At 21.6% G+C, this 26,803-nt stretch overlaps 11 protein-coding genes across 11 annotated transcripts; 7 read left to right on the top strand and 4 right to left on the bottom strand.

The window, feature by feature from the left end:
- Window positions 1-992: 992 nt before the first annotated feature.
- On the top strand, window positions 993-4,789 carry DDB_G0277555 (hypothetical protein; the record flags this gene model as incomplete). The annotated part of the gene is made up of 6 exons (XM_637550.1): window positions 993-1,501; window positions 1,649-1,948; window positions 2,028-2,518; window positions 2,618-3,813; window positions 3,876-4,573; window positions 4,642-4,789. The coding sequence occupies 6 exons, from the start codon at window positions 993-995 to the stop codon at window positions 4,787-4,789; spliced, it is 3,342 nt and encodes a 1,113-aa protein (XP_642642.1).
- Window positions 4,790-5,195: 406 nt separating this feature from the next.
- DDB_G0277557 (hypothetical protein) lies at window positions 5,196-8,788 on the top strand (the record flags this gene model as incomplete). Its single annotated transcript, XM_637551.1, has 4 exons — window positions 5,196-5,737; window positions 5,836-6,126; window positions 6,194-6,684; window positions 6,786-8,788. 4 exons carry the CDS (start codon window positions 5,196-5,198, stop codon window positions 8,786-8,788), a joined length of 3,327 nt encoding a protein of 1,108 aa, XP_642643.1.
- Window positions 8,789-9,751: 963 nt separating this feature from the next.
- rabJ (Rab GTPase) lies at window positions 9,752-10,832 on the top strand (the record flags this gene model as incomplete). The annotated part of the gene is made up of 3 exons (XM_637552.1): window positions 9,752-9,903; window positions 10,107-10,300; window positions 10,408-10,832. 3 exons carry the CDS (start codon window positions 9,752-9,754, stop codon window positions 10,830-10,832), a joined length of 771 nt encoding a protein of 256 aa, XP_642644.1.
- Window positions 10,833-11,221: 389 nt separating this feature from the next.
- amtA (ammonium transporter) lies at window positions 11,222-12,793 on the bottom strand (the record flags this gene model as incomplete). The annotated part of the gene is made up of 3 exons (XM_637553.1): window positions 11,222-11,970; window positions 12,062-12,401; window positions 12,491-12,793. The coding sequence occupies 3 exons, from the start codon at window positions 12,791-12,793 to the stop codon at window positions 11,222-11,224; spliced, it is 1,392 nt and encodes a 463-aa protein (XP_642645.1).
- Window positions 12,794-13,609: 816 nt separating this feature from the next.
- DDB_G0277443 (hypothetical protein) lies at window positions 13,610-15,601 on the top strand (the record flags this gene model as incomplete). Its single annotated transcript, XM_637554.1, has 1 exon — window positions 13,610-15,601. The coding sequence occupies one exon, from the start codon at window positions 13,610-13,612 to the stop codon at window positions 15,599-15,601; it is 1,992 nt and encodes a 663-aa protein (XP_642646.1).
- Window positions 15,602-15,689: 88 nt separating this feature from the next.
- DDB_G0277445 (hypothetical protein) lies at window positions 15,690-16,111 on the bottom strand (the record flags this gene model as incomplete). Its single annotated transcript, XM_637555.1, has 2 exons — window positions 15,690-15,870; window positions 16,086-16,111. 2 exons carry the CDS (start codon window positions 16,109-16,111, stop codon window positions 15,690-15,692), a joined length of 207 nt encoding a protein of 68 aa, XP_642647.1.
- Window positions 16,112-16,213: 102 nt separating this feature from the next.
- DDB_G0277447 (hypothetical protein) lies at window positions 16,214-18,127 on the top strand (the record flags this gene model as incomplete). The annotated part of the gene is made up of 1 exon (XM_637556.1): window positions 16,214-18,127. The coding sequence occupies one exon, from the start codon at window positions 16,214-16,216 to the stop codon at window positions 18,125-18,127; it is 1,914 nt and encodes a 637-aa protein (XP_642648.1).
- A 1,986-nt stretch (window positions 18,128-20,113) lies between these two features.
- On the top strand, window positions 20,114-21,584 carry DDB_G0277449 (SGK family protein kinase; the record flags this gene model as incomplete). Its single annotated transcript, XM_637557.1, has 2 exons — window positions 20,114-20,985; window positions 21,086-21,584. 2 exons carry the CDS (start codon window positions 20,114-20,116, stop codon window positions 21,582-21,584), a joined length of 1,371 nt encoding a protein of 456 aa, XP_642649.1.
- A 282-nt stretch (window positions 21,585-21,866) lies between these two features.
- clc (clathrin light chain) lies at window positions 21,867-22,557 on the bottom strand (the record flags this gene model as incomplete). The annotated part of the gene is made up of 2 exons (XM_637558.1): window positions 21,867-22,188; window positions 22,295-22,557. 2 exons carry the CDS (start codon window positions 22,555-22,557, stop codon window positions 21,867-21,869), a joined length of 585 nt encoding a protein of 194 aa, XP_642650.1.
- A 499-nt stretch (window positions 22,558-23,056) lies between these two features.
- Window positions 23,057-24,190, top strand: mgm101 (mitochondrial genome maintenance protein; the record flags this gene model as incomplete). The annotated part of the gene is made up of 1 exon (XM_637559.1): window positions 23,057-24,190. The coding sequence occupies one exon, from the start codon at window positions 23,057-23,059 to the stop codon at window positions 24,188-24,190; it is 1,134 nt and encodes a 377-aa protein (XP_642651.1).
- A 69-nt stretch (window positions 24,191-24,259) lies between these two features.
- Window positions 24,260-26,369, bottom strand: DDB_G0277559 (hypothetical protein; the record flags this gene model as incomplete). Its single annotated transcript, XM_637560.1, has 2 exons — window positions 24,260-26,136; window positions 26,309-26,369. The coding sequence occupies 2 exons, from the start codon at window positions 26,367-26,369 to the stop codon at window positions 24,260-24,262; spliced, it is 1,938 nt and encodes a 645-aa protein (XP_642652.1).
- Between the last annotated feature and the right edge of the window lie 434 nt (window positions 26,370-26,803).

Genomic DNA, 26,803 nt, shown 5'->3' on the forward strand with positions numbered 1-26,803 from the left:
TTGAAATTGATAGTACACCGAACCAAGATAATTCATTAAATTATATAACAATTAAAAAAGATGCAAAAGTTTTAAATGGTAGATTTATAGACAGAATCGAAAGTGATGGTATATCAACATTTATGCAAACTGTGTTAGTATCAAAATCAAATGATTCAATTACAGTTGGTATGAATTTACCTCATTGTACAAAGAAATGTTTATTAGATCCTGACTTCTCTGTATTGATTAGTCCTGAATTCATTGATGAATGTGATGATAATAATCGTGAGTCATGGTTTTTACCAGTTGTGATCGCTGTTCCAGTTGGAGGTCTAGCTGCAATTATTGCTATTGTTTTCATAATTTACAAAAAAAGATTTGTTGAAGCCCCATTAAAAAGAAAATTAAAATCACTTAGAAATTATAAAAATTAAAATTGAAAATAAAAAAAGAAATAAAAAATAAAAATATCTAACCCAGGCATCTATAAAGTATAAAAAAAAAAAAAATAGTGGAAATAAAAAAAAAAAAAAAAAAAAGGTTTATATTAGAACAGATCCGAGCTGTGTTTAAAAAAAAAAAACTTTTTAATATTCAAAAGGTTTTAAAAAAAAAAAAATGGAAAAAATCAAAAAAAAAAAGAAAAAACAATGATGATTTTTTGTTTAAAAAAAAAAAACGTCTTTCCCAAACATAGATTTGTTTTCCAATAAATTTCAAAACTAAAAAACAAAAACCCGAAAAGACACTCTTATTTTTTTTATTTAATATCTTTTAAATTTTTATTCATTACGTAATGAATAAAAATTTAAAAGATATTAAATAAAAAAAAATACGTAATTCAAATAAAATTTTGAAAAGACGTTTTTTTTTTTTTATTTTTGATCAATTAAATATATCATAATAATAATAATAATAATAATATTAAATAATATTAAAAATAAATAAATAAAAATATAAAATAAAAAAAAAATAATTTTAAAAATAGTTAATTATTAAAAAAAAAGTAAATGAAAAAATCTAAATCATTGATTTTTTATTTTTTTTTTATTTTTTTTTTATCTATTCAAGTAAATTCAAATGAATTAAATAAAAAAGAATATGATTGTTTGGTAAACTTTTTAACAAATTTGGGAAAAATATCAAATGTTGGTAAAAATGAAAAAACATTTGAATATGAATTTTGTAATCCCTTTTTTGTTTCATTACCAACCGAAATAAAATGTAATCAAGGTTCAATCACTTATTTAGATACTGTTCAGTCAAATATTAGCTATATAATTAAAGATGAATTATTATGTTTTGATAATATTAATTATTTTTTACTTTCAAATATTAATTATGATAGTGCCATATTTTTCAATTCTTTCCCAAAGAGTTTAAATAAAGTTATTTTGACTGGAACGAATTTACAATTTTCCAAAGTTACAAAAGATCTTCAAACGTTATCGATATCAATTATTTCTCAAAAAATTCCAACTACATTAAAATTTTCTTGGTTTTATAAAACTACTCAATTGTATGTATTTATTAAATTTTTAAAAAGTTAAAAATTTGTATTAATTAAATATTAAATTGTTTTTTTGAAAAAAAAAAAAAATAAAAATAAAAAAAAAAAATAAAAAAAAAAAAAAAAATAAAAAAAAAAAAAAAAAAAAAAAATTAGTATTTTATCATCTACAAGTTTTTCAAGCAATAAAACACATTCAATAGCATTTGAAAATGATCTTAAAGATTCTGAAATTTGGGAAACTAATTACTTTAATATTATTTCATTAAATTTGCCAAAATTTAATAATGTTAAAGGATTTGTTCAAATCGAGTTAATAGAAGGATATAATCAAACTTCGTGGTCTAATATTAAAGAGATTGGGAATGTAACAAATATCTATATTAGAACAAATGATTTAACAGAATTTCCAAATGATCATCTATCAAATATCAGGTCTGATTCGATAGAGAAAATGTAAGTTTTTTTTTTTTTTTTTTTTTTTTTTTTTTTAAAATAATATTAAATTAAACATTTAATTTTTTTTATTACTTAGAAATTTTGAAGTTCCGTTTAAATCTGTTAAAAAAATGTGCGATTTATCATCAATAGGTAAATCAATTCAAATTATTTCCTTTTCAAAATGTGGTAGAGATTTTTCATTTAATGGTTTAATGCCAATAATTTTACCAAATAACCAAGATTTTCAATATTTTTTTTTAATTGGTGGCTATATTAAGAATTTTGATATTTTGCAATATAAAAGTGCTGAATATATTACATTAAGCAATAATTTGATGTCTGGTACCTTACCTTCAATTAATAGTTTTAAATTCGGTAAATTAAAATATATTGATATTGGTTTTAATTTAATAACAGGTGAATTGGATGACTCATATTGTGAATTTGATATTATTGTAAACAATAACTCAATGACTGGATTAATTCCAACCTGTTTTACATGTTTCTTTGGACTAACTGAATTAAATTTAAAATCGAGATTCATTGGTAATAATTTTACAAATTTAGATCAACCTTCATCTCCATGTAAGTTGAAGTAGTATTTTTTAACTTTTTTTTAAAATTAAAAAGATTGAATAAATTTGAAAAAAAATTACTGACTATATTTTATTTATAATAATAAAGCAATTATTTCACCAAATTTGATTTTCTCAAATATTGAAATATTTCAAGGTCAACCTCATTATAAATATTATATCTTTGGTGAAAATTTAGGTGGGGCTTGGATTGATGAATCAAATGCAGAGATTATTGGCTTTGATGTGAAATTTAGGGTAATAAAACCAAATAAACTAATATCACTTTACTCTCTTTCATCATTTTCTAGTATTGTAACATTTTCATATAGTAGAATAAATTCAAATTATAGATTTACTTTATCAGCAGATTTAATAACACCAAAATTAATAAAGGTTGAATGGGTTAGTAATTCTCAAGATTTAGCTTTTGAAGGTTTTTATTTTTCCTATAATAAATCAATAATTAACATTTCAATTGGTGATGTTAATTGTCAAGTTACAAGTAGTACTTTTTATAATATTAACTGTACTCTTTTGGCACCAATAGATCTTACTTTAATTGATATTGTATCATTTATAACAGTTGGTAATTTAACAACTCAGTTCACTTTAAATCCAGGTGTTACAAATAATTTACTATATTGTATTAATGGATGTGGTGGAAATGGAATTTGTTTTTCCGATATTGGTAAATGTAAATGTGATTCGACTCATCAAGGTGATGATTGTTCATTACCATATATTGAATGTCCAATTAATTGTACCAATTTAAGTGTATGTAATAATGTAACTGGTGAATGTTCATGTCCATCATTCTTAATTTGGAGCGGTATTGATTGCTCATTTCCATTACATACAATATCTGCAGTTTCACCAAGTGATATCAATGGTGGTAGTGCTTCAATTTATGGTTGGTTTGGTAATATTCATAATGACCCACAAGTTTTCATTGGTACTAAACAATGTATACCAATTTATAATATATCTGAAAGTGAAATTATTTGTAAAGCACCACCAGGTACAGGTTTAAAATCAGTAAGTGTAATTCAAAATTCAATCAATGTGACATCAAAAGATATTTATCAATATTATTCAAATGATAAACAATGTCCAAATCATTGTACATCGACATCAAATGGCATTTGTAATACAACAACTGGATATTGTAATTGTATTGGAAGATGGAGCGGTTATGATTGTAGTTTATATTCTAATCCAAGTGGCGGTGGCGATAATAGTGGTGGATTACCAGGATCTAATACAACAATAGATGGTAATACTGGTAATACAAATATTACACTGGTAATACAAATATTACAAATCAACACACAAATTATCAAATTTTAATTACAAAATTAATAGAGATAGATTTCAATGGTAATCAAATCAATGAATATCTATTATTAAATAAATGGTCAATAATTTCGAATATTAGTAAAACAGTTTACACATTCAATCAATCAATTCAAAATGATAAATGTAATATCACATATACAATTGAAGAAGTTAATAAAGATAGAGATGTATCATTTGCGGGTATTAATTTTAAATTAACAAGTGGATCAGTTAAAATGACAGTATCAATTGAAAATTATCAATATTCAAGTAATTTAAATACATTACAATTACAAATGAAATCAAGTGTAAATGAAATTCAAATAAATCATGAAATGAATGATTGTAACAATGATCAAATTGAAATCAATAATACACCAAATCAATATAATTCATTAAATTATATAACAATTAAAAAAGATGCAAAAGTTTTAAATGGTAGATTTATAGACAGAATCGAAAGTGATGGTATATCAACATTTATGCAAACTGTATTAGTATCAAAATCAAATGACTCAATTACAGTTGGTATGAATTTACCTCATTGTACAAAGAAATGTTTATTAGATCCTGATTTCTCTGTATTGGTTAGTCCTGAATTCGTTGATGAATGTGATAATGATCGAAAATCCTTTTTTTTACCAGTTGTTATAGTGGTTCCTATTGTTTTTTTAATTTTAATAATTATTTTTGTAGTTATTACTATAAAAAAAAGATATGTTGAGATGTATTTATTTAAATCAAAAATAAAACAATTGGCAAACTTAAAAAATATTAAAATAAATAAAAAAACAGAATTATAATAAATAAAAATTTGATTAACAGGATTCATTTTAAAAAATTTTTAAATATCTTCCAAACAAATCCAAATATCCATTTTCTTTTTTTTAAAAACAAATCAACACTGAAAATTCTTAAGTTTGTACGGCCGTACACAAAGTAATTTTATGCACACCTATTTTACCTTTATTTTCCCTTTATTTTTACATTTTTTTTTTTTTGGTGAATTTTTTAGAAAAAAAAAAAAAAGAAATAAAAAAAACGAAAAAAAAAAATCAAACACCGCAATTACCTTCCGGCAAAACATTAAAATAAAAAAATAAAAATAAGATATTTTTTTTTAATATTTTCATTTTTGTGTCTGTTCGGTGTTTCAACCAAAATTTTAATCTATTAATCGTTTTGTTTAAAAAAAAAAAAAATGTTAAAATGTTGGGAAAAAGTTTTTTTTTTTTTTTTTTTAATTTTAATTTATTTTATTTTATAATAATTTTATTTATTTTATTTATTTTATTTAATTTTAATTAATTTTATTTTATTTATTTTTCAAAATATATCTCCAAATTAAAATGTTGAATTTTATTCAAAAAATTTCAAAATCTGGGTGTAATTTTTTTTATTTATTTTTAATTTTAATTTTAATTAATTTTTCAAATCCAAAAGTAAATTCTCAAACATTAAATAAAAATGAATATGATTGTTTAAAGAGTTTGTTAACAAATTTGGGATCAATCAATAAAGTTAAAATTAATACAACATCTTTAGAATATTTATTTTGTGGTACATTGGAATTTCTATCACCAAATGTTAAAATATTTTGTAATGAAGGTTCAATTTCAAAATTAAGTGTAGGACAAGCTAATTTCACATATACAGTAACTGATGATTTTTCATGTTTTAAAAATATGACTAATTTATCTGTTGATAATATTGTTTATGATAAAGATAAATTTTATAATTCATATCCTCCAAATGCAAAAGAATTTTCATTTGATGGCACTGATTTAGTTTATGGAACTATTTCACCAATTATTAAAATTTTTGACTCAATGTCAATACAAAATATACCAACAATAATTAAATTTTCTTGGTATTTAAATACAACTAAAATGTAAGTTTAAAATTAATTATTATTATTATTATTTTAATGAATACTAATAAAATTTTTTTTTTTATCATTTTTATTTTTCCTATTTAAAAAAAAAAAAGTGTAATAGCCTCTTTCGTACCTTTTAAAGGATATTTTTTAGTTTCATTTGATAATGATCTTGATGGTTCAAAAATTTGGGATTGTTCTATTTTAATTCATTCTCTAAATGTTCCATCATTAAATTTTATTACAGGTGAAATTACTTTAAATCTAATGTTAGATTACGATCAATCATCATGGGGAAATATTACAACTTTTGGAGGAATGAGATATATGTCTCTAATATCTTCAAATTTATCATATTTTCCATTAGAATTTTCAAATTTAAGATCTGAAGTTTTAAAATCTATGTATGTAATTATAAAAAAAAAAAAAAAAAAAAAAAAAAAAAAAACCTGACAAAAAAAAAAAAAAAAGATTTATTGAAATACCATTTTTAGCAGTATCTTCAAAAATTGATTTATCATTAATAGGAAAATCATTAGAATCATTATATTTTTTTCATCCAAATAATTTTACATTTGGTGGTTTATTTCCAATAATTTTACCATCAAATGAAGCATTTAAAAAATTGGAATTTGTTTATGGAAATATTGAAATATTAGATCTTTCATTATTTACAAATGTTGAAACATTATCATTAAAATGTAATTTAATGTCCAATGGTTTTCCTTCAAGTTTCAATAGAACAATTCATAGAAAATTAAAACACATTGATATAAGCAATAATAGTATTACAGGTACAATTGATGATTCATTTTGTCAATTGGAAATCATTGTTACAAATAATTCAATGACAGGTTTAATTCCAACTTGTTTTACATGTTTCTTTGGATTACCAGAAATAAATTTAGAAAGATATTTTATTGGAAATAATTTTATAAATTTAAATACACCTTCTTCACCATGTAAGTGTTTTATTTTTTATTTTTTATTTTTTATTTTTTTATTTTAATTTGTTTTTTTTTACTAATTCCATTTATGATATATATATATATTTGTATTTAAGCAATTATCATTCCAAATATAGTTTTTAATAATACTTCAATTATTGAGGGTTCAATAGTTTTTTATGAATATTTAATATTTGGTGAAAATTTAGGTGGTAGTTGGGTTCCATTTACAGCTGTCTCTGATTCTGTAGGAACACCAATGATTATTTCAATGATTGAGCCAAATAGTTTATTTAAATTATTTTGCAATGGAGAGCCCAAGTTTCCTTTAAACTTATCATACAGTAAGTCTAACCCAAACTATACATTTACTTTATCATTGGGAATACCACCAATATTAAATTTAGTAGATTGGCAATCAAGTACAACTGATTTAGTAATAGATGGTTCATTCTTTACATATAATAGTTCTATAATTAATATTACAATTGGTAATGAAAATTGTTTGGTTACAAATACAAATTTTTATCAAATTAAATGTACACTTTCAAATGTTATAGATCAATCATTAGAGGATATTATATCATATATTACAAATGGTAATTTAATAACTCAATTCACTTTAAATCCAGGTGTAATAAATACAATTTTAAATTGTACTGAAAATTATAATGATTGTAATGGTAATGGATATTGTTTATCTGATATTGGTAAATGTAAATGTGATCCAACCCATCAAGGTGGTGATTGCTCTTTGCCATATATAGAATGTTTAAATGATTGTAATAATGTTGGTCAATGTAATAATCAAACTGGTATTTGCTCGTGTCCAATCTCTCCTTATGAATGGAGTGGTATTGATTGTTCAATTCCATTACATACAATATCTGCAGTTTCACCAAGTGATACCAATGGTGGTAGCGCTTCAATTTATGGTTGGTTTAGTAATAATCATACTTATCTACAAGTTTTCATTGGTAATAAACAATGTATACCAATTTATAATATATCTAAAAGTGAAATTATTTGTAAAGCACCACCAAGTACAGGTTTAAAATCAGTTAGTGTAATTCAAAATTCAATCAATGTAACATCAAAAGATATTTATCAATATTATTCAAATGATAAACAATGTCCAAATCATTGTACATCGACATCAAATGGCATTTGTAATACAACAACTGGATATTGTAATTGTATTGGAAGATGGAGCGGTTATGATTGTAGTTTATATTCAAATCCAAGTGGTGGTGGCGATAATAGTGGTGGATTACCAGGATCAAATACAACAATAGATGGTAATACTGGTAATACAAATATTACAAATCAACAAACAAATTATCAAATTTTAATTACAAAATTAATAGAGATAGATTTCAATGGTAATCAAATCAATGAATATCTATTATTAAATAAATGGTCAATAATTTCAAATATTAGTAAAACAGTTTACACATTCATTCAATCAATTCAAAATGATAAATGTAATATCACATATACAATTGATGAAATTAATAAAGATAGAGACACAACTTTCGCAGGTATTAATTTTAAATTAACAAGTGGATCAGTTAAAATGACAGTATCAATTGAAAACTATCAATATTCAAGTAATTTAAATACATTACAATTACAAATGAAATCAAGTGTAAATGAAATTCAAACAAATAATGAAAATGATTGTAACAATGATCAAATTGAAATCAATAATACACCAAATCAAGATAATTCATTAAATTATATGACAATTAAAAAAGATGCAAAAGTTTTAAATGGTAGATTTATAGACAGAATCGAAAGTGATGGTATATCAACATTTATGCAAACTGTGTTAGTATCAAAATCAAATGATTCAATTACAGTTGGTATGAATTTACCTCATTGTACAAAGAAATGTTTATTAGATCCTGATTTCTCTGTATTGGTTAGTCCTGAATTCGTTGATGAATGTGGTGGTGATAATGATCGAAAATCCTGGTTTTTACCAGTTGTTATAGTGGTTCCTATTGTTTTTTTAACCTTAATAATTATTTTTGTAGTTATTACTATAAAAAAAAGATTTGTTGAGATGTATTTATTTAAATCAAAAATAAAACAATTGGCAAACTTAAATAAATAAAAACAAAAAACAGAATTACAAATAAAAGTAAAAAAAAAAAAAAAAAAAATTTTTAATTAAATTGTTTATTTTATTGACATAAAAGGTTAAATCACATAAATATTTATTCTCTTTTTATTTGTGTTGATTTTGTAAAGCAATCTTCAAAAAATGCATTGAAAATAGGTAAAAAATGATGTTTTCGAAATGATGTTGTGTCCAATTGGGTTGGGTGATAATTTAAATTTGCATACAAAAAAAAAAAAAAAAAAAAAAAAGAAAAAAAAAATTGCAACACCTGATTTGTAATTTACCAACAAAATAAGTAGTCAAAAACCTGGAAAATAGAAAAGAAGGAGGAAATAAAATAAAAAAATAAATAAAAAAAAAAAATAAAAAAATAAAAAAATAAAAAGGCATGAAACAGTGCAGTGGTTTGAAAATAATTTCTTTTTTTTTAATTTTATTTTTTCAAAACAGTAAAATTTTTATTTTTTTTTTTATTTTTTTTTAATAAAACGCTTAACAAAAAAAAAAAAAAAATCAAGCATTGTTTTTTTTTTATCCCCACCAACACATCATCAAAAAAACACATAAAACTGATATAAAAAATTTTAAAAAAAAAAAAATTATTTTTAATATTTACACCGCACAACTATTTATAGTTCACATTAAACAAAAATAAAAAAATAAATAAAAATAAAAATAAAAAAATAAAAATAAAAAAAATAAAAAACAAAAAAAAATAAAAAAATAAATTAAAAAAAAAAAAAAAGAAAAAAAAAACACACAGATAACCCGGGGTCTTTTATTTTTTCTTTTTTTCTGTTGTCAATCATAATTTGTAAAAAATAAAAAATAAAAATAAACACACACACACAACGAATTTTATTAATCATATAAATTATTTATAACAAAAAAAAAGCTTTTTTTTTTTTTTTTTTTTTATCAAACAATAATAAATTAATAAAACAATAATAAAAAATGGATCCATTGTCAATATCAATGGAGAGTAAAGTTGTATTATTAGGTAGTTCAGATGTTGGGAAAACTGCTCTATCACTTCGTTATGTTGATGGAATATTTCCTAAACGTTTAACTTCAACAATAGGAGCATCCTTTTTAACGCGGACAATGTATGTAAATAAATAAATAAATAAATAAATAAATAAATAAATAAATAAATAAATAAATAAATAAATATTCTCAACACTGTTTTGAAAATAAAAATAAAAAATAAAAAATAAAAAATAAAAAATCTCATTACTTACAATTGTCACACACAATAATTTTTAAAAAAAAAATAATAATAATCATAATAATGTGAAAATACTTTTAGAAATATAGAAGGAAATAAAATTAAATATCTAATATGGGATAGTGCTGGACAAGATAGATTTCGAAGTTTAGCTACACTTTATTATCGTGGTGCATGTGTTGCAATTTTAGTATTTGATATAACTCAACAAAAAACATTTGATATAGTTAAAGGATGGGTTGAAGAATTAAAAGCAAATATTCAAGAAGAAATTAGTAAGTATATATAATGTATATATATTAATGTATATATATATATTAATTATTTATACTTTATAATTTTTTTTTTTTTTTTTTTTCAAAAATTAATTAATTAATAATAGTAATGGTATTATGTGGAAATAAAATTGATTTAGAACAAAATAGACAAGTTAAAAGTGAGACAGCAAAATTATATGCAGATGAAATTAATGCAATGTATGTTGAAACCTCTGCAAAAGAGAATGAAGGTGTTGAAGGAATGTTTTTAGAGATTGGAAAGAAATTAATATTAAATAAACATAATGAATACTTTAAACAATTTCAACAACAACAAAAACTTCATAAACAATTCCAACAACAAAATCAAAGCTTATATCAATATCATATACAACAACAAAAACATCAACAACAACAACAACAACAACAACAACAAATTTTTAAAAATCAACAATTTTATAATAATGGTCATCTTCAAGGCAGTATAAATGGTCATAATAATCAAAATTCAACAAATTATAGTGATAATAGTGATCAATGTTGTGGTTAACTTTTAGATATATTAAAAAACAAAAAAAACAAAAAAACTAAAACAAAAAACAAAAAACAAAAACAAAAACAAAAACAAAAAACAAAAAGGGTGATATTAAAATAAACATGTATAAAAAAAGAAAAAACTTGTAAAAAAAAAGAAATAATATTATATTTTAATTTATTATTTATATGGAAATGCGTATTAAAACTACTAATTTAGATTTAATTTTAATTTCAAACACTTTTACAAATACGGAAGGAAATAAAATATTTAAGATTTGGAAAAGAAAATTTCCAAGTTTTCAAAAACTTTCTTTTTTTTTTTTTTAAAAAATTTTTTCTTTATTTTTTTTTATTTTTTTTTTATTATTATAATTTAATTTATTTATTTATTTATTTATTTATTTATTTAAAAAAATCATGACTATTAATAACAGATGAATAATGATTTTCATTACCTTGAAGTGAGATATTATGATAAGCGAATTCACCATGTTCGACGAGATCGAGACCTAATTCTTCTTCAGATTCATCGATTTTAACACCGATAGTGGCATCGATAATCTTTAAGAGGACCCAAGTCCAAGCGGCAGCCCAAACAGCGACAGAAACGACACCGAGTAATTGAGTACCAATTAATTTTGGATTACCATAGAAAGCACCATTTGCACCATTTGGATTAACAGAGAGTTCAGCACAGAAACCAATTGCCAATGAACCAATAATACCAGTTAAACCATGTACAGAGCTAACGTCTAAAGCATCATCGATGTGAAGTTTATGTTTTAATAATACAACGGAATAGTAAGAAGCTAAACCTAAACAAATACCCAACCCAATTGAATATTGACTATTGATATAACCAGATGCTGGTGTGATACCTGCTAAACCTGCAATAACACCATTGATAACCGATACAGTATTTGGTTTTCCTTTGGCGGCAGAAAGGATGATCCAAACAATAGCTGAAAAACTACCACCAATTTGTGTGCTTGCTACTGCTGATGTTGCAATATTACCTGCTGCTAATGCACTACCTGCATTAAAACCAAACCAACCCATCCATAATAATGCTGCTCCAATTGTTGCTAATGGTAAATTTGATGGTGGGAATTCACCACCATATTTTTCAAAATCTTTTCTTCTACCAACATCTAAAATAATTAATAATAATAAATAATATATTAATATTTATTTATTTTATTTATTTATTTATTTATTTATTATAAAATAATAATAACTTACATAATGCAATAACTAAAGCACTAACACCAGCACTTGTATGAATAACAATACCACCAGCAAAATCTAAAACACCAAAATATTTATGTAACCAACCACCACCCCAAATCCAATGAGCAACTGGATAGAAAACAATAATTTCCCAAGCAACGGTGAGTGCGATGAATGCTTTGAATTTAACTCTTTCTGCGAATGCACCAGTCATCAATAATGGTGTAATATTTGCAAACATCATCATAAAGAATGCATAAGCTGCTGCTGGAATATTTGGTGCATTTGGTGAACAATCGTCATATGAAACATTAATTAAAAATGCATGATCTAAATTACCAATAATACCTTTCTATAAATTTTAAAATAAAATAAAATATAAAAAGTTAATAAAATTAGATAAAATAATATAAAAACAATTATATATATATAAATACATACTTGATCTGGGCCAAAAGTTAATGAATAACCAAATGCTTGCCACATGACAGTTAAAACTACAATACCAGACATAATTTGTGTGATAATTGAAAGTGTATTTTTACTTCTTAAGAGACCTGCTTCAAAGAATGCGAGTGCAGGCATCATACCTAATACTAAAATAGTTGAAAGTAAAACCCATGTTGTATTACCTGGATCTGGTGCTACTTGATTTGCACAATCAAGATATTTTTGAACAACTGATGATGATGAACCGTTTGTTATTTCGGCTGCAACACCTTTTATTATTTCTCCTGCTACCATTATTATATTACTTATTACTTATTATTATTGGTCTTTTTTTTTTTTTTTTGTTTTTTTTCTAAAATTTTTTATTTTATTTTTTTTATTTTATTTTTTTATTTTATTTTTTTATTTTATTTTTTATTTATATATTTATATATACACCCTAAGTTCTATTTTAAAAATAAAAAAAATAAAAAAAATAAAAAAATAAAAATAAATAGATTTAAATCTTTTTAGGCCTAAAAAAGTATAATTAAATTTTTATTTTTTATTTTTTTTTTTTTGTTTGGGGTGTCGAAAAAAAAAAAAACAAAACAAAAAAAAAAAAAAAAATTAAAAAAATTAAAATTGTTATCCCTGGGTGTTTTTTTTTTAAACAGGGTAAGGAGGGGGATATTTTGAAAACAACAATTTTTTTTTTTGTTTTTTTTTTTAATTTATTTTTATTTTTGTTTTTTTTTTTTTTGAATTGGTACCAAATTATTCCGTCAAAAATGATATCGCCCACCATACTGCCGAATTTTGAATGAAAAAAAAAAAATATCTTCATTTTAATTACAACAAAAAAATACACACCAAAACAAAAAAAAAATGTTATAACTAATAGTTAATTTATTATTATAATAATTATTATAAATTTTTTATTTTTTTTTAATTTTATTAATAAAATCAAAAATTTCTTGGGGAAATGAACCAAAAAAAAAAAAAAAAAAAAAAAATATAAAAATAAATTAATAAATAAAAAAAAGAGACTCTTTTCGCATCTTTTTGATAAACAAAATGAAATTTTTTTTTTTTTTATTCATCAAAATTTCATTTCACAAATCTCAAAACATGAAAGATATAAGTTTACCAAAATATTTACACATTGATATTTTAAAACCAATAATTGATTATTTATTAACAAATAATAATAAAATAAATTATGATAATAATAATAATAATAACAATAAATACATAATTAAAAACTATTATTTATATATAAATGAAATAATTAAATTATCATTAGTATCAAATCATTGGTATCAAATAATATCAAATTTAATAATATCAAATTTAATATCAAATAATATTTTAGAGGAATGGTTCGATTTATATAGTGATTATTTACCAGAGGAGGAGAATGTTAATAAAGGAATTAATTTTATAGCATATGATTTTAATAAAATTTATGATGTTTATTTAACTCAATCAAATTTTAAAATGAAAGTTAATCAACAATATTCAATTATCAAAATTAATCAATCAGTTATTGAAGATTATTTCAGAAATCAAGTACTATGTATTTATGATTTAACATATGAAAAATTATTACAACTCAGTAAATTAGAAACAGAAGGTAATTTAAAGTATAGAAAGATTATATCAAAAAATCCCTACTCTAAAGATGGTTTTAAAAATTTATTTTTAGAGGGTGGAATTGCAAAAGGTATTGAAAAGAATGGTTTACTTGATATATCATCAAACAACAACAACAACAACAACAACAACAACAACAACAACAACAACAACAACAACAACAACAACAACAACAACAACAACAACAACAACAACAACAATAATAATAATAATAATATTGTAGAATTAAATGTTTATGATTTTCTATTGGAAAATAATGCAGAAGAAGGTTTTTATAATTTATTACCAAAGGAAGAAGATGAATATGACATTTATAAAGATCCCCAACCAATACTCTATTTAAACACTATTGATTATGAAGGATCTCAAGATGATTATAATGAAAAAACATTTAGAATTTTGAAATACTTAAAATCAAAAAATATAATATTTAGATCAAATTATAATGAGAATGTTCATGCAGATTTTTCATTAATGTTTAACAATAAAATCAACAATCAAGTCGAGTCAATTAGAATAGATTCAGATTTTGTAGAACCAATCGATTTGCAAAATGTATATGAACTTACAAATTTACATACACTTTCAATTCCATTACATTTTCATCAAATGATTCTATTACAATTGGGTATTGGAAAATTACATTGTAGGGGTGGTGATTTACTTGAACATAAAGATAATGTAATGCAAGATTGGGATAAAATGATTCGATCATTATTAGCAAGTAAATCAATTAAAAATTTTAAAATTTCTAATAAATGTTATACATATGAATGTATTAATAAAAGCATCAACTCTTATAATAATGAAAATTACAGTGCGGCCAGTAGACATGTTAAAAAAATATTCTCAAATGGTATCAAACAACTTTTATCATCATCAACATTTAAATATTTTAAATTTTCAAATATGTACGATATCATTAGTATTGATACATTTTCAGAATTAAAAAATAATAAAACTCTTAAAAAATTGGTATATAAAGAAAAGTTTCATTATGGTTATAGGCTCTTCTTTACTACATCTGAAGAGGTTGCAGAATATCAATTTAATATTATAAATTATTTAATTGAAAATATTTTTTCAAATGGCACCAGTGGTGGCAGTATGCTTAGTAATAATATCAAACATTTTAAATTTTCATTAGAATTTCCATATAAATTAAAATTAATATTTGAATCATTATTTAAGCATTATAATTATTTTCAACTATATTCTATTACTATTGTAATATATGACACACTTTATGAAGAACTTTTAAATGAAATTATTAATTTATCAAATAAAATTTCAAAAGTTCAACAACAGCAACAACAACAACAACAATCAATTAAAGAATTTAAAATTGTTATTGAGAAAAACTTTAGTGACAATAAACATTTTCAATCAATATTAAATGATAGAAATATTAATGGTGATAATGGTTTATTTGTAATTACAGTTTCAAATAAAAAAAGACTCTGCTAAAATATTAATTTCTTACCCCTTTTCAAAATAAATAAATAAATTAATAAACAAATAAAAATTAATAGTATTTAAATGTAAAAATGTTTATTTAAAAGATATTAAAATCAAAAACTTTAGAGTTGTTATTATTATTATTATTATTATTATTATTATTATTATTATTATTATTATTATTATTATTATTATTATTATTATTATTATTATTATTATTATTATTATTATTATTATTATTAATACTATTGTTGGTTGTAGATTGTGTTGATGCATCCCTTGATTCAAATTAATGTTATAGTTATTGTTATTATTATTGGTAGTTGGTGTAAAGTTGACATAATTATTACTATTACTTGATGTTGGAATCGAGTATTTCCCCACAAAGGTTGTTTGGGTGTGGAAAAAAAAAAAAAATAAAAATGAAATATAAAAAAAAAAAAAAAAAATTTTTCAATTTTTTATATTTGTTGGACCTTTTTTATTCGATTACAAACAAATTAAAAATATAATAGTCATAATAATAAAAAAAAAAGAGTATTTTTGTCAAATGGTTTCATGAAAGACAAGACGAAATTTTTTTTTTTAATTTATCAAAATTTTATTTCACAACCTCAAAACATGAAAGATATAAGTTTACCAAAATATTTACACATTGATATTTTAAAACCAATAATTGATTATTTATTAACAAATAATAATAAAATAAATTATGATAATAATAATAATAATAACAATAAATACATAATTAAAAACTATTATTTATATATAAATGAAATAATTAAATTATCATTAGTATCAAATCATTGGTATCAAATAATATCAAATTTAATAATATCAAATTTAATATCAAATAATATTTTAGAGGAATGGTTCAATTTATTTGAAGAGGATTTACAGGAGGAGGAGGAGGAGGATTTTAATAAAAGAATTAATTTTATATTATATAGGTTTAATAAAATTTATGATGTTTGTTTAACTCATTCATATTTTAAAATGAAAGTTAATCAAAAATATTCAATTATCAAAATTAATCAATCAATTATTAAAGATTATTTTAGAAATCAAGTACTATGTATTTATGATTTAACATATGAAAAATTATTACAACTCAGTAAATTAGAAACAGAAGGTAATTTAAAGTATAGAAAGATTATATCAAAAATTTTCTACACTAAAGATGTTTTTAAAAATTTATTTTTAGAAGGTGGAATTGCAAAAGGTATTGAAAAGAATGGTTTACTTGATATATCATCAAATAAAAACAACAACAACAACAATAATAATAATATTGTAGAATTAATTGTTTATGATTTTCTATTGGAAAATGATGCTGAAGAAGGTTTTTATAATTTATTACCAAAGGAAGATGATGAATATGGTATTTATAAAGATCTCCAACCAATACTCTATTTAAACACTATTGATTATGAAGGATCTCAAGATGATTATAATGAAAAAACATTTAGAATTTTGGAATACTTAAAATCAAAAAATATAAAATTTAGAACAACTAGTGTTAAAAATGTTCATGCAGATTTTTCATTAATGTTTAACAATAAAATCAACAATCAAGTCGAGTCAATTAGAATAGATTCAGATTTTGTAGAACCAATCGATTTGCAAAATGTATATGAACTTACAAATTTACATACACTTTCAATTCCATTACATTTTCATCAAATGATTCTATTACAATTGGGTATTGAGGAATTACATTGTAGGGGTGGTGATTTACTTGAACATACAGATAATGTAATGCAAGATTGGGATAAAATGATTCAATCATTATTGGCAAGTAAATCAATTAAAAATTTTAAAATTTTTAATAAATGTTATTTAGGTGAATGTATCAATCAAAGCATCAAATCTTATAATAATGAAAATTACAGTGCAGCCAGTAGACAAGTTAAAAAATTATTTTCAGATGGTATCAAACAACTTTTATCATCATCAACATTTAAATATTTTAAAATTTATAATATGCACGATATCATTAGTATTGATACATTTTCAGAATTAAAAAATAATAAAACTCTTAAAAAATTGGTATATAAAGAAAGGTTTCTATATAATTATTGCCTACGTAATAAAGAAGAGGTTGCAGAACATCAATTTAATATTATAAATTATTTAATTGAAAATGTTTTTTCAAATGGTGCTAGTGGTAGTGGTATGCTTAGTAATAATATCAAACATTTTAAATTTTCATTGGAATTTCCAAATAAATTAAAATTAATATTTGAATCATTATTTAAGCATTATAATTATTTTCAACTATATTCTATTACTATTGTAATATATGAAACACTTTATGAAGAACTTTTAAATGAAATTATTAATCTATCAAATAAAATTTCAAAAGTTCAACAACAGCAGCAACAACAACAACAACAATCAATTAAAGAATTTAAAATTGTTATCAATAAAAAAATTAACAATAAACATTTTCAAACAATATTAAATGATAGAAATATTAATGGTGATAATGGTTTATTTGTAATTACAGTTTCAAATAAAAAAAGACTCTGCTAAAATATTAATTTGTTACCCCCTTTTCAAAATAAATAAATAAATAAATAAATAAATAAATAAAATTAATACTATTTTAAATGTAAAAGTGTTTATTTAAAAGATATTAAAATCAAAAACTTTGGAGTTATTATTATTATTATTATTATTATTATTATTATTATTATTATTATTATTATTATTATTATAATTATTATTATTGTTAATACTGTTGGTTGTAGATTGCGTTGATGTACACCTTGATTTAAATTAATGTTATGGTTTGCTTTTGAGACTATTGAGTGGATGGTGAACAAATGAACAAAATTCACTATTATTATTACTATTTGGTTGCTGGTTGTTTGTTTGTTTGTTGGTGTTAGTGTTACATTCCGAGGTTTATCGATGGTATTATTACAACTTGAAAAAGAGGAAGAGTTATTTGACTTTTTCAAGTTGTAATAATAATAATACCATCGAACAATAAGAAGAGGAAGTTGATATATTTAAGTTGTTAAATGATGATGCTAAATTGCTCCCCTTATTATTTATATGGCTATTATATGATGATGTTTGTTGTGGATTTGAATTAAAATAGCCACCACTATTATTCATACAGCTTCTATTGTTATTATTTACCAAATGAGTACTACTATTCACTGATGCTCATAAATTTTGATTAGATGTTGATACAAAACTTTCAAATTCAGAACATCATTACAAAATGTGAAAGAATTTTCGCTATTATTATTATTATTTCTTTTTTTTTTCACACCCAAACAACCAATACCACTGCCACTATTATTCATAGCATTTTTATTACTTTTAAAATTAAATTATCATGAAGAATTTAATGAATCACCACTTATATTTGTATTGAATGCTCCAAAATTTTGATTAGATGTTGTTGGTGATACAAAACTTTCAAGTTCAAAATCATTATCAATGTAAAAGAACCACCTCCTATCCTGGTTTAAAAAACAACCAGTGATAACACAATAATTTTTTTTTTTTTTTTTTTTTTTAATTTTATTTTTATTTTTGTTTTTTTTCGAATTGGTGCCAAATTATTTTTCACCAAAATTGATGGGATTACTAAATTTTCAACAAAAAAAAAAAATAAAACATCTTTTTTATTATTATGATAACAAAAAAAAAAAAATACCTTTATTATTAATAAAGAAAAAAAAAAATTAAATAAATAAATAATAGTTAATTAATTATTATTATTTTATTTTATTTTTTTTTTTTTTATTTATCCATTTTATTTTTTTTTTTTTTTTTTTTTTGTTGAAAAAGTTCCAAACAAAAAAATTAAAAAATAAAAAAATCATGCGAAAAAAAAAAAAAACAGGTGAAAAATTTTGATTAGTTGAAACGGGTTTTAAATTTCTAACCCACCAAGTTATCACAAAAAAAAAAAAAAAAAAAAAAAACGATTTTTTTTATATTTTAAACTTTTTTTTTAAAAATATTTTACAATATTAAAATTTTTTTGTTTTTTTTTTATTTATTATTAAATAAAATACATACACACACACACACACACAATACACATAAATAATATTTTATTACAATAAAATAAAATAATAATTTTACATTCAAATTTTGTTTAATAAACTAAAAAAAAAAAAAAAAAAAACAACAACAAACCCTCATAGCTTTTCGTTGTATCAACAAAAACACTTTGATACAACTGTATATATATTAGAAACAATTCCGTTAATTACCAATTTTTCAAACAATCGGAGTAACTACACACTCCAACAATTATCACCAGCAAAACAAAAAAAAAAAAGAAACAAAATTAATCTTTAAAAAAAAAAAAAAAAAAAAAAAAAAGAAAAAATCTTTTATATATATAAAAATAAATATTTATTTATATATATAAAAAAAAAAAAAAAAAAAAAAAAACACAAATATCAATATTTTATAATTTATACTCTCTTCTTTTATTATCAAATCCAATTTTTTAAAAAAATAAAAAAAAAAAAAAAAAAATAAAAAAAAATGACAACAACAATTTCAAGTAATTTACCAAGTCAATTAGAAATTTCACCAACCAAATTATTAATTACTAAACAACCAATTAAATTAAGAGAATCCACAGAATCACCATTTAAATCAATGATGGATACTTTTAAGAATACAATAATTTCAACATCACCAACAGAATGTGAAGAATCATCATCATCGACTATTACAACACCAAGTGAAGAATCCTTATCATCAGGTGAAGAGTCATCATCAATTTCAGATAGTGAATCAAAAATAATAACAATAGCAACTTTATTGAAACCATCAAATAGTGTACAAGATTTTACACCATTATGTAACGGTGCACAAGAGACTGAAATCGTTAAAATTTCAAACTCAATCAATTTATCGAATTTCATAATTAAACATTTAGTTGGTAAAGGTGGATTTGGTAAAGTTTTTCAAGTGGTTCATGTCGATACTCAAAAGGTGTATGCACTAAAAGTCATTAAAAAGAATCATATCATCGCCAAGAAAAGTGTAGTAAATACATTAGCTGAAAAAGATATTCTAAAGAAGATTTCACATCCATTCATTGTCAATCTTCATTATGCATTCCAAAATGAAAAGAAACTTTATTTAGTAATGGATTTCGTTAATGGCGGTCAATTATTTTATCATCTTCAAAAAGAAGCAATCTTCTCCGAAGATCAAGTTAGATTCTACATGGCTGAATTAATTTTAGCATTGGAACATCTTCATGACTCAAATATAGTTCATCGTGATTTAAAACCTGAAAATATCCTATTAGATTCTCAAGGTCATTGCATTCTAACTGATTTCGGTCTTGCAAAATTAGAAGTTAAAACAAATAATGAAACATTTAGTTTTGCTGGTACTTTAGAGTAAGTAAATTTAAATATATAAAAAAAAAAAAAAAAAAGAAACACAAACATATTAACTTTTTTTTCTTTTTTTTTTTATTTTTTTTTTTTTTTTTATTAGATATATGGCACCAGAAATGATTCAACATGCAACATGTGGTAAAGCAGTTGATTGGTGGAGTATTGGTATTTTAATGTATGATATGATGATTGGTAAACCACCATTTGAACATAAGAATCGTGCATTAATGCAAGAGAAAATCATTAGTGAGAAAGCAAAATTTCCAAAATTCGTTTCATCATCTGCTCGTTCATTAATTAATGGTTTACTCACTAAAGATCCAACTAAAAGATTAGGTGCAAATGGTGCAATTGAAATTAAAAGACATCCATTCTTTAAATCAATTCAATGGAGAAAGATTGAAAATAAAGAAATTACACCACCATTCGTCCCATCAACTAAAGGTATCGATGATATTAGTAATTTCGATCACGCATCTTTAAAAGCTCATCAAAGAGATTCTTTTTCAACTTCCCCAACTTTATCATCTTCTCAACAAGCTTATTTTGATGGTTTTAGTTTTGTAAGAACTCCAGTTTTATTAGAATCTCAAAAATAATTTCATATTTAATAATAATTATAATTAATTATTTAATAAATTATTATTAATATCATTCCAATTTAAATTAATTAAAAATGTGTTATTATTATTTTTTTTTTTTTTTTTTTTTAATTAAATTATTATTGATATCATTCCAACTAAAATTAATTAAAAAATGTGTTGTTATTATTATTATTTTTTTTTTTTTTTTTTAATCATTTTTTATTTTTTAATTTTTTTTTATTATTATATTATTATTATTATTATTTATTAATTAATCTCTTTTTTTTTTTTTTTATTTTAAACAATTGGTTGATTTTTTAAACGAATTAAAATTTCTCTCATTCTTGAAGTATCTTTATTGGCTGGATTTGGTTTTGCTTGTAAATCGATCATTGAGACAACAGATTCCCAAGTGTGAGTAGTGTTACCACTGGTTGAATCAGTTTCTAATGATTTATTATGATCCCTATTGTTTTTTAATGCTGTCTTTTTCTTTGCTTCACGTTCACTATAAAAATTATCTAATGATTGTTTAGCTTCTGCAATCTTTTTTTGACGTTTTTCTTCAGATTTCTTTTTCTTTTCTTGCATTTCTTTTTCATGTTTTTCCAAATATTCTCTGTATGTTTTTACAAAATTGAGAAAAAAAAAAAAAAAAAAATTAATAAAAGAACAAATATTTTTTTTTTTTTTTTTCCTCTTTTTCTAAGTTTTAAAAAACATACCTCATTGCTGGTGCAGTTTCTTTTGGTTTCATGTCACCATCAACTGAGGATAAATCACCATCGAATCCACTATTATAGCTATTATTGTTATGGTTATTATTGTTATTGTTGTTGTTTGAGTTGTCAAATGTTGTGGTTTCAAATGAAATACCATTACCATCAACATATTCTACATTTCCATCGATTAAATCATTTTCATTGATATCTCCTTCAACAAATTCTTCTGTGATTTCAACATTTTCTTCACCAAATGGATCTGACATTTTTTAAGTGTATATTATATAATTTATAAAAATTTAAAGTTGAAAAAAAAAAAAAAAAAAAAAAAAACTAAATAATATAAAAAAAAAAATTTAAAAAAAAAAAAATTAAAAAAAAAATATAAAAAAAAATAAAATTTTTTATTTTGAAAAAAAAATAATAAAAAAAAAAATAAAATTGAACTGCCACCTAAAAAACTTCTTTTTTAAACAAAAATATTTAATTTGTTTGAAGAGTTGATATTTATTTGGTATATATAGACATTGTTTTTTTTTTTTATCTTAAATCTTTTTTTTTTTTTTTTTTACTTTTTAATTTTACTTTTTCTTATAAACATTTTATTTAATTTTTTAAATCAAATTAATTTTTATTTTATTTTTTTTTTTTTTTTTATTTTTTTTTATTTTTATTTTTTTTTTTTTTTAATTTAATCCATTTTTTTTTTTTTTTTTTTTTTTTTTTTTTTTTTTTTTTTTCAAAATTTTTTATTTCCAAATTACAATGAAAAGATTTATTTCAACAACAAGTTTACGTGTTTTATCAAATTTAAATAAAAACAATAACAATAACAACAAGTTTAACAAATCAATTGTTGGAGTATTCAATAGAGAATTCTCAAGTTCAAATGAAGGATTAAATAAAGTTAATTTTGGTGAAAATAATAACTCATCCACCACTGAACCAACTAAAGTATTATTTAACGATTCACAATTTTATCAAGAGGATAAATATCAAGGTATTTCAAAAGAACCATTTAGTAAAGAGATTGTTGATACTTTATTAGCAGATTTAAATCCAGACGATATTGAAATCAAACCAGATGGTTTAATTTATTTACCAGAGATCAAATATAGACGTATTTTAAATCAAGCATTCGGACCAGGAGGTTGGGCATTAAAACCATTCGGACCACCAGTTGTCGAGGGTAAAACATTGATTAGACCTTATGCACTCTATTGTTTAGGTAGATATGTAGCCGAATCCATTGGTGAGCAACAATACGTTCCAAATTCATTCATTTCATTTGCCACCGCCACTGAATCTGCTAAATCCAATGCATTGGTTCGTTGTTGTAAAGATTTAGGTATTGGCTCAAGTCTTTGGGATCCAATTTTCATTCGTCAATGGAAATCTGAATATGCCACAGAGAGATGGTGTGAAAATTCAAAAACAAAAGAAAGACGTTTGTTTTGGTTCCTTTCAAATCGTTCAGAAAATCAACTTCCATATCCATGGAAAGAATCTGATTTTAATCAAGTACCATCAAATTCATCATATTCATCATCATCATCATCAATAAATAACAATAGTAATAGTAGTAATAATAATAATAATAATAGTGATTCATCATCTTCAATAAATCAACCACAACAAGAAACAATTTCATATCATCAAGATGATTCATCTTCACCATCATCAAAAATTACAGAACAACAAGATGATTCAGAAGATATTGATATCGATGATGTAGTACCACCACAATTAAAGAAATATGCAGGTAAAACATGGAGACAACTTGTTGCTGATCCAAAAGGTCTTAGTTATTTACAATGGGCTTCTTCATCATTCGATAATGCCCCCAAAATTAAAAGTCAAGCAACTGCAATTTTAGAATTTATCAATAAAAGTCAATAAATTATTAAAATTTTAAAAAAAATAAAATTACTTTTTTATTTTTATTTTATTTTTCTCCATTATCGATTTTTAATTAATATTATTTCCATTTTCTATAATATTATCTTTTAAATTATTATTATTATTATTATTATTATTATTATTATTATTATTATTATTATTATTATTATTATTATTATTATTATTATTATTATTATTATTATTATTATTATTATTATTTTCATCATCATTAATATAAAAATAGCTACCAATACCTTGTTTAATATTTAAATTATTATTATTATTATTATTATTAGTATTATTAAAATAATCATCAATATCATTACAAGATATTTGTTTATAAATTGTTCTTCTATTTTTAGTTCTATTTTTTAAATTATTATTTTCTTTTATATTTAATGACTCATCATTATCCCAAATTATATTAAATACAACTATTGTAAGACCAATTAAAGTTACACCAATTATTGGTATAATTGTTGGAATTAACCAAGCAGTTACATCAGTTTTTGATAAGAATTCTTTACATGGTATAATAGTAATATTTGGATATTGAACAAATGTTAAAATTTTAAAATCAGGTATTGCTGTTACATTATAATGAAATGGTTCAAAATAAATAAACATTGTTGCATCACCTTTATCTTGAGTTTTTGGATCTTCATCTAAATCGAATGCACATGTTTGTGGTGTTTGATCTGCAAAACATTTACCAAAGAATCTACAATATAATGTTGAAAAATTCGATGTTGTTGAAATCCATCTAATATCATCACGATCGAAACCTTTACCAAATTGAAAGTCGTATGTTTCAAAATCAACTTTTGAACCACATTTCAATTTTGGTTCAATAATTGTTTGTATTTCAAATATCATTTTAAAACTATACAAATCTTGATATTTCTCTGATAAATTACTTAAAGTTATTGAAATTCTTAAATCACCTATATTAAATTTTGATGGCATTGGTTGCCCTGGATAAAAATCAATTTCTCTTTCACTACCAATTGAAATTATATCAATTGTTGTTGTAATATCATTTGTAATTAATTGATATCTAATTGAATCATCATTAGTATTATCTTTAATGTTATTATTATTACTATTATTAATTTTACTATTGGAAGTATTAATTAATTTCCATTTATTAATTGGATCTGTATAATTTATAAATTTATCATATCTCAATAATCTACTATCTGAAATTGTTTTTTTAATAGTTTGTAATTCATTAAATTTAATTAACCAACTACTATTTGAATTTGAATAAATAATTTCAGGATAATTTGAAGATATTATTGGTTTTTCTAATATTGAAATATTCCTTTTCATATCGCATAATGGACCATCCATTATCGTAGAATTACATAAACAAACACCTAAATAACAAATACCATTATTATTACATATATCTGTATTATCAGCACATTTTGAAACATCTTTGTAAGAGAAACCATTTTTTACAAAACCTAAAACACCATCAACTGCTATATAAACATTTTGAGCTTTTAAATATTCCGATGATATCACTGGTGTTTGTAAATTACATTTTATAATTTGAACATCTTGATTCCTATATGTATAATTTAATAATGCATTCACATATTGTCGATCTTGAATATAACTATTCATACTATATGAATCATTAATATCACCATAAATTGAACCAAAATCTATATTTAAAAGGGTTTTATTTAATGTGGTTTTATTATCGAAATGAATCACATCAATACACGGTATTCTCCCTATAAAAACTGTTATATTACTATTTACATTTCCAAAATTTCTACCAATTATTAAAACTGGATTATAAGGTGCTGACCATGCTGGCATTACCATTATCGGTATTTTCGTTCCATTTTCATTCTTAATATTTAATATATAATCTGGTGGTAAATTATTATTATCTTGTGATAATGAATCATCATAATCATCATCACTATAACCTAAAAAATTTTATTTTTTATTTTTATTTAATTAATTAATTAATTTTTTTAATTATAATTTGTTATAATAATAATTATTATTTTTTATTAATAAAATTATTTTTTTAAAATTAAAATATATAATAAATTTAAAATTAAATTTTAAATTTTAAAATTTTTTTTTTTTTAATACCTTTATTTATTAAAAATATAAAAATTATAATTATATACAAATTTATAAAGAAATATTTCATTATTATTTTTATGAATTAATATTCGGAATTTCATAAAATTAAAAATTACTAATAAATTAAAAATTAAAAAATTAAATTCTAAAATTATTTATCTAAAATTATAATTATTTTATTTTTGAAATAATTATAATTATATTTATAAATATTTATAAATAAATTTATTATATATATATATATATAAATTATATAAAGATCTTTAATTGGAGGGTGTGAAAATAAATAATTAGGTTGTTAAAGAAGAAAAGTAAATTTTAAAAAAAAAAAAAAAAAAAAAAAAAAAAAATATTTTAAAAACATATATTAATAAAATAAATATTTAAAATTGACAAATAAATAAAAATAATTTAATAAATTAAAATAGTTATGTTTATTAATTTTTTTTTTGTAGTTTACCAGTTGAGTATGTGTTGTTTGTGTGTGTGTGTCATAAGTGT

This window comes from Dictyostelium discoideum (assembly GCF_000004695.1).
Source record: "Dictyostelium discoideum AX4 chromosome 2 chromosome, whole genome shotgun sequence".
NCBI classification, from domain to species: Eukaryota; Evosea; class Eumycetozoa; order Dictyosteliales; family Dictyosteliaceae; genus Dictyostelium; species Dictyostelium discoideum.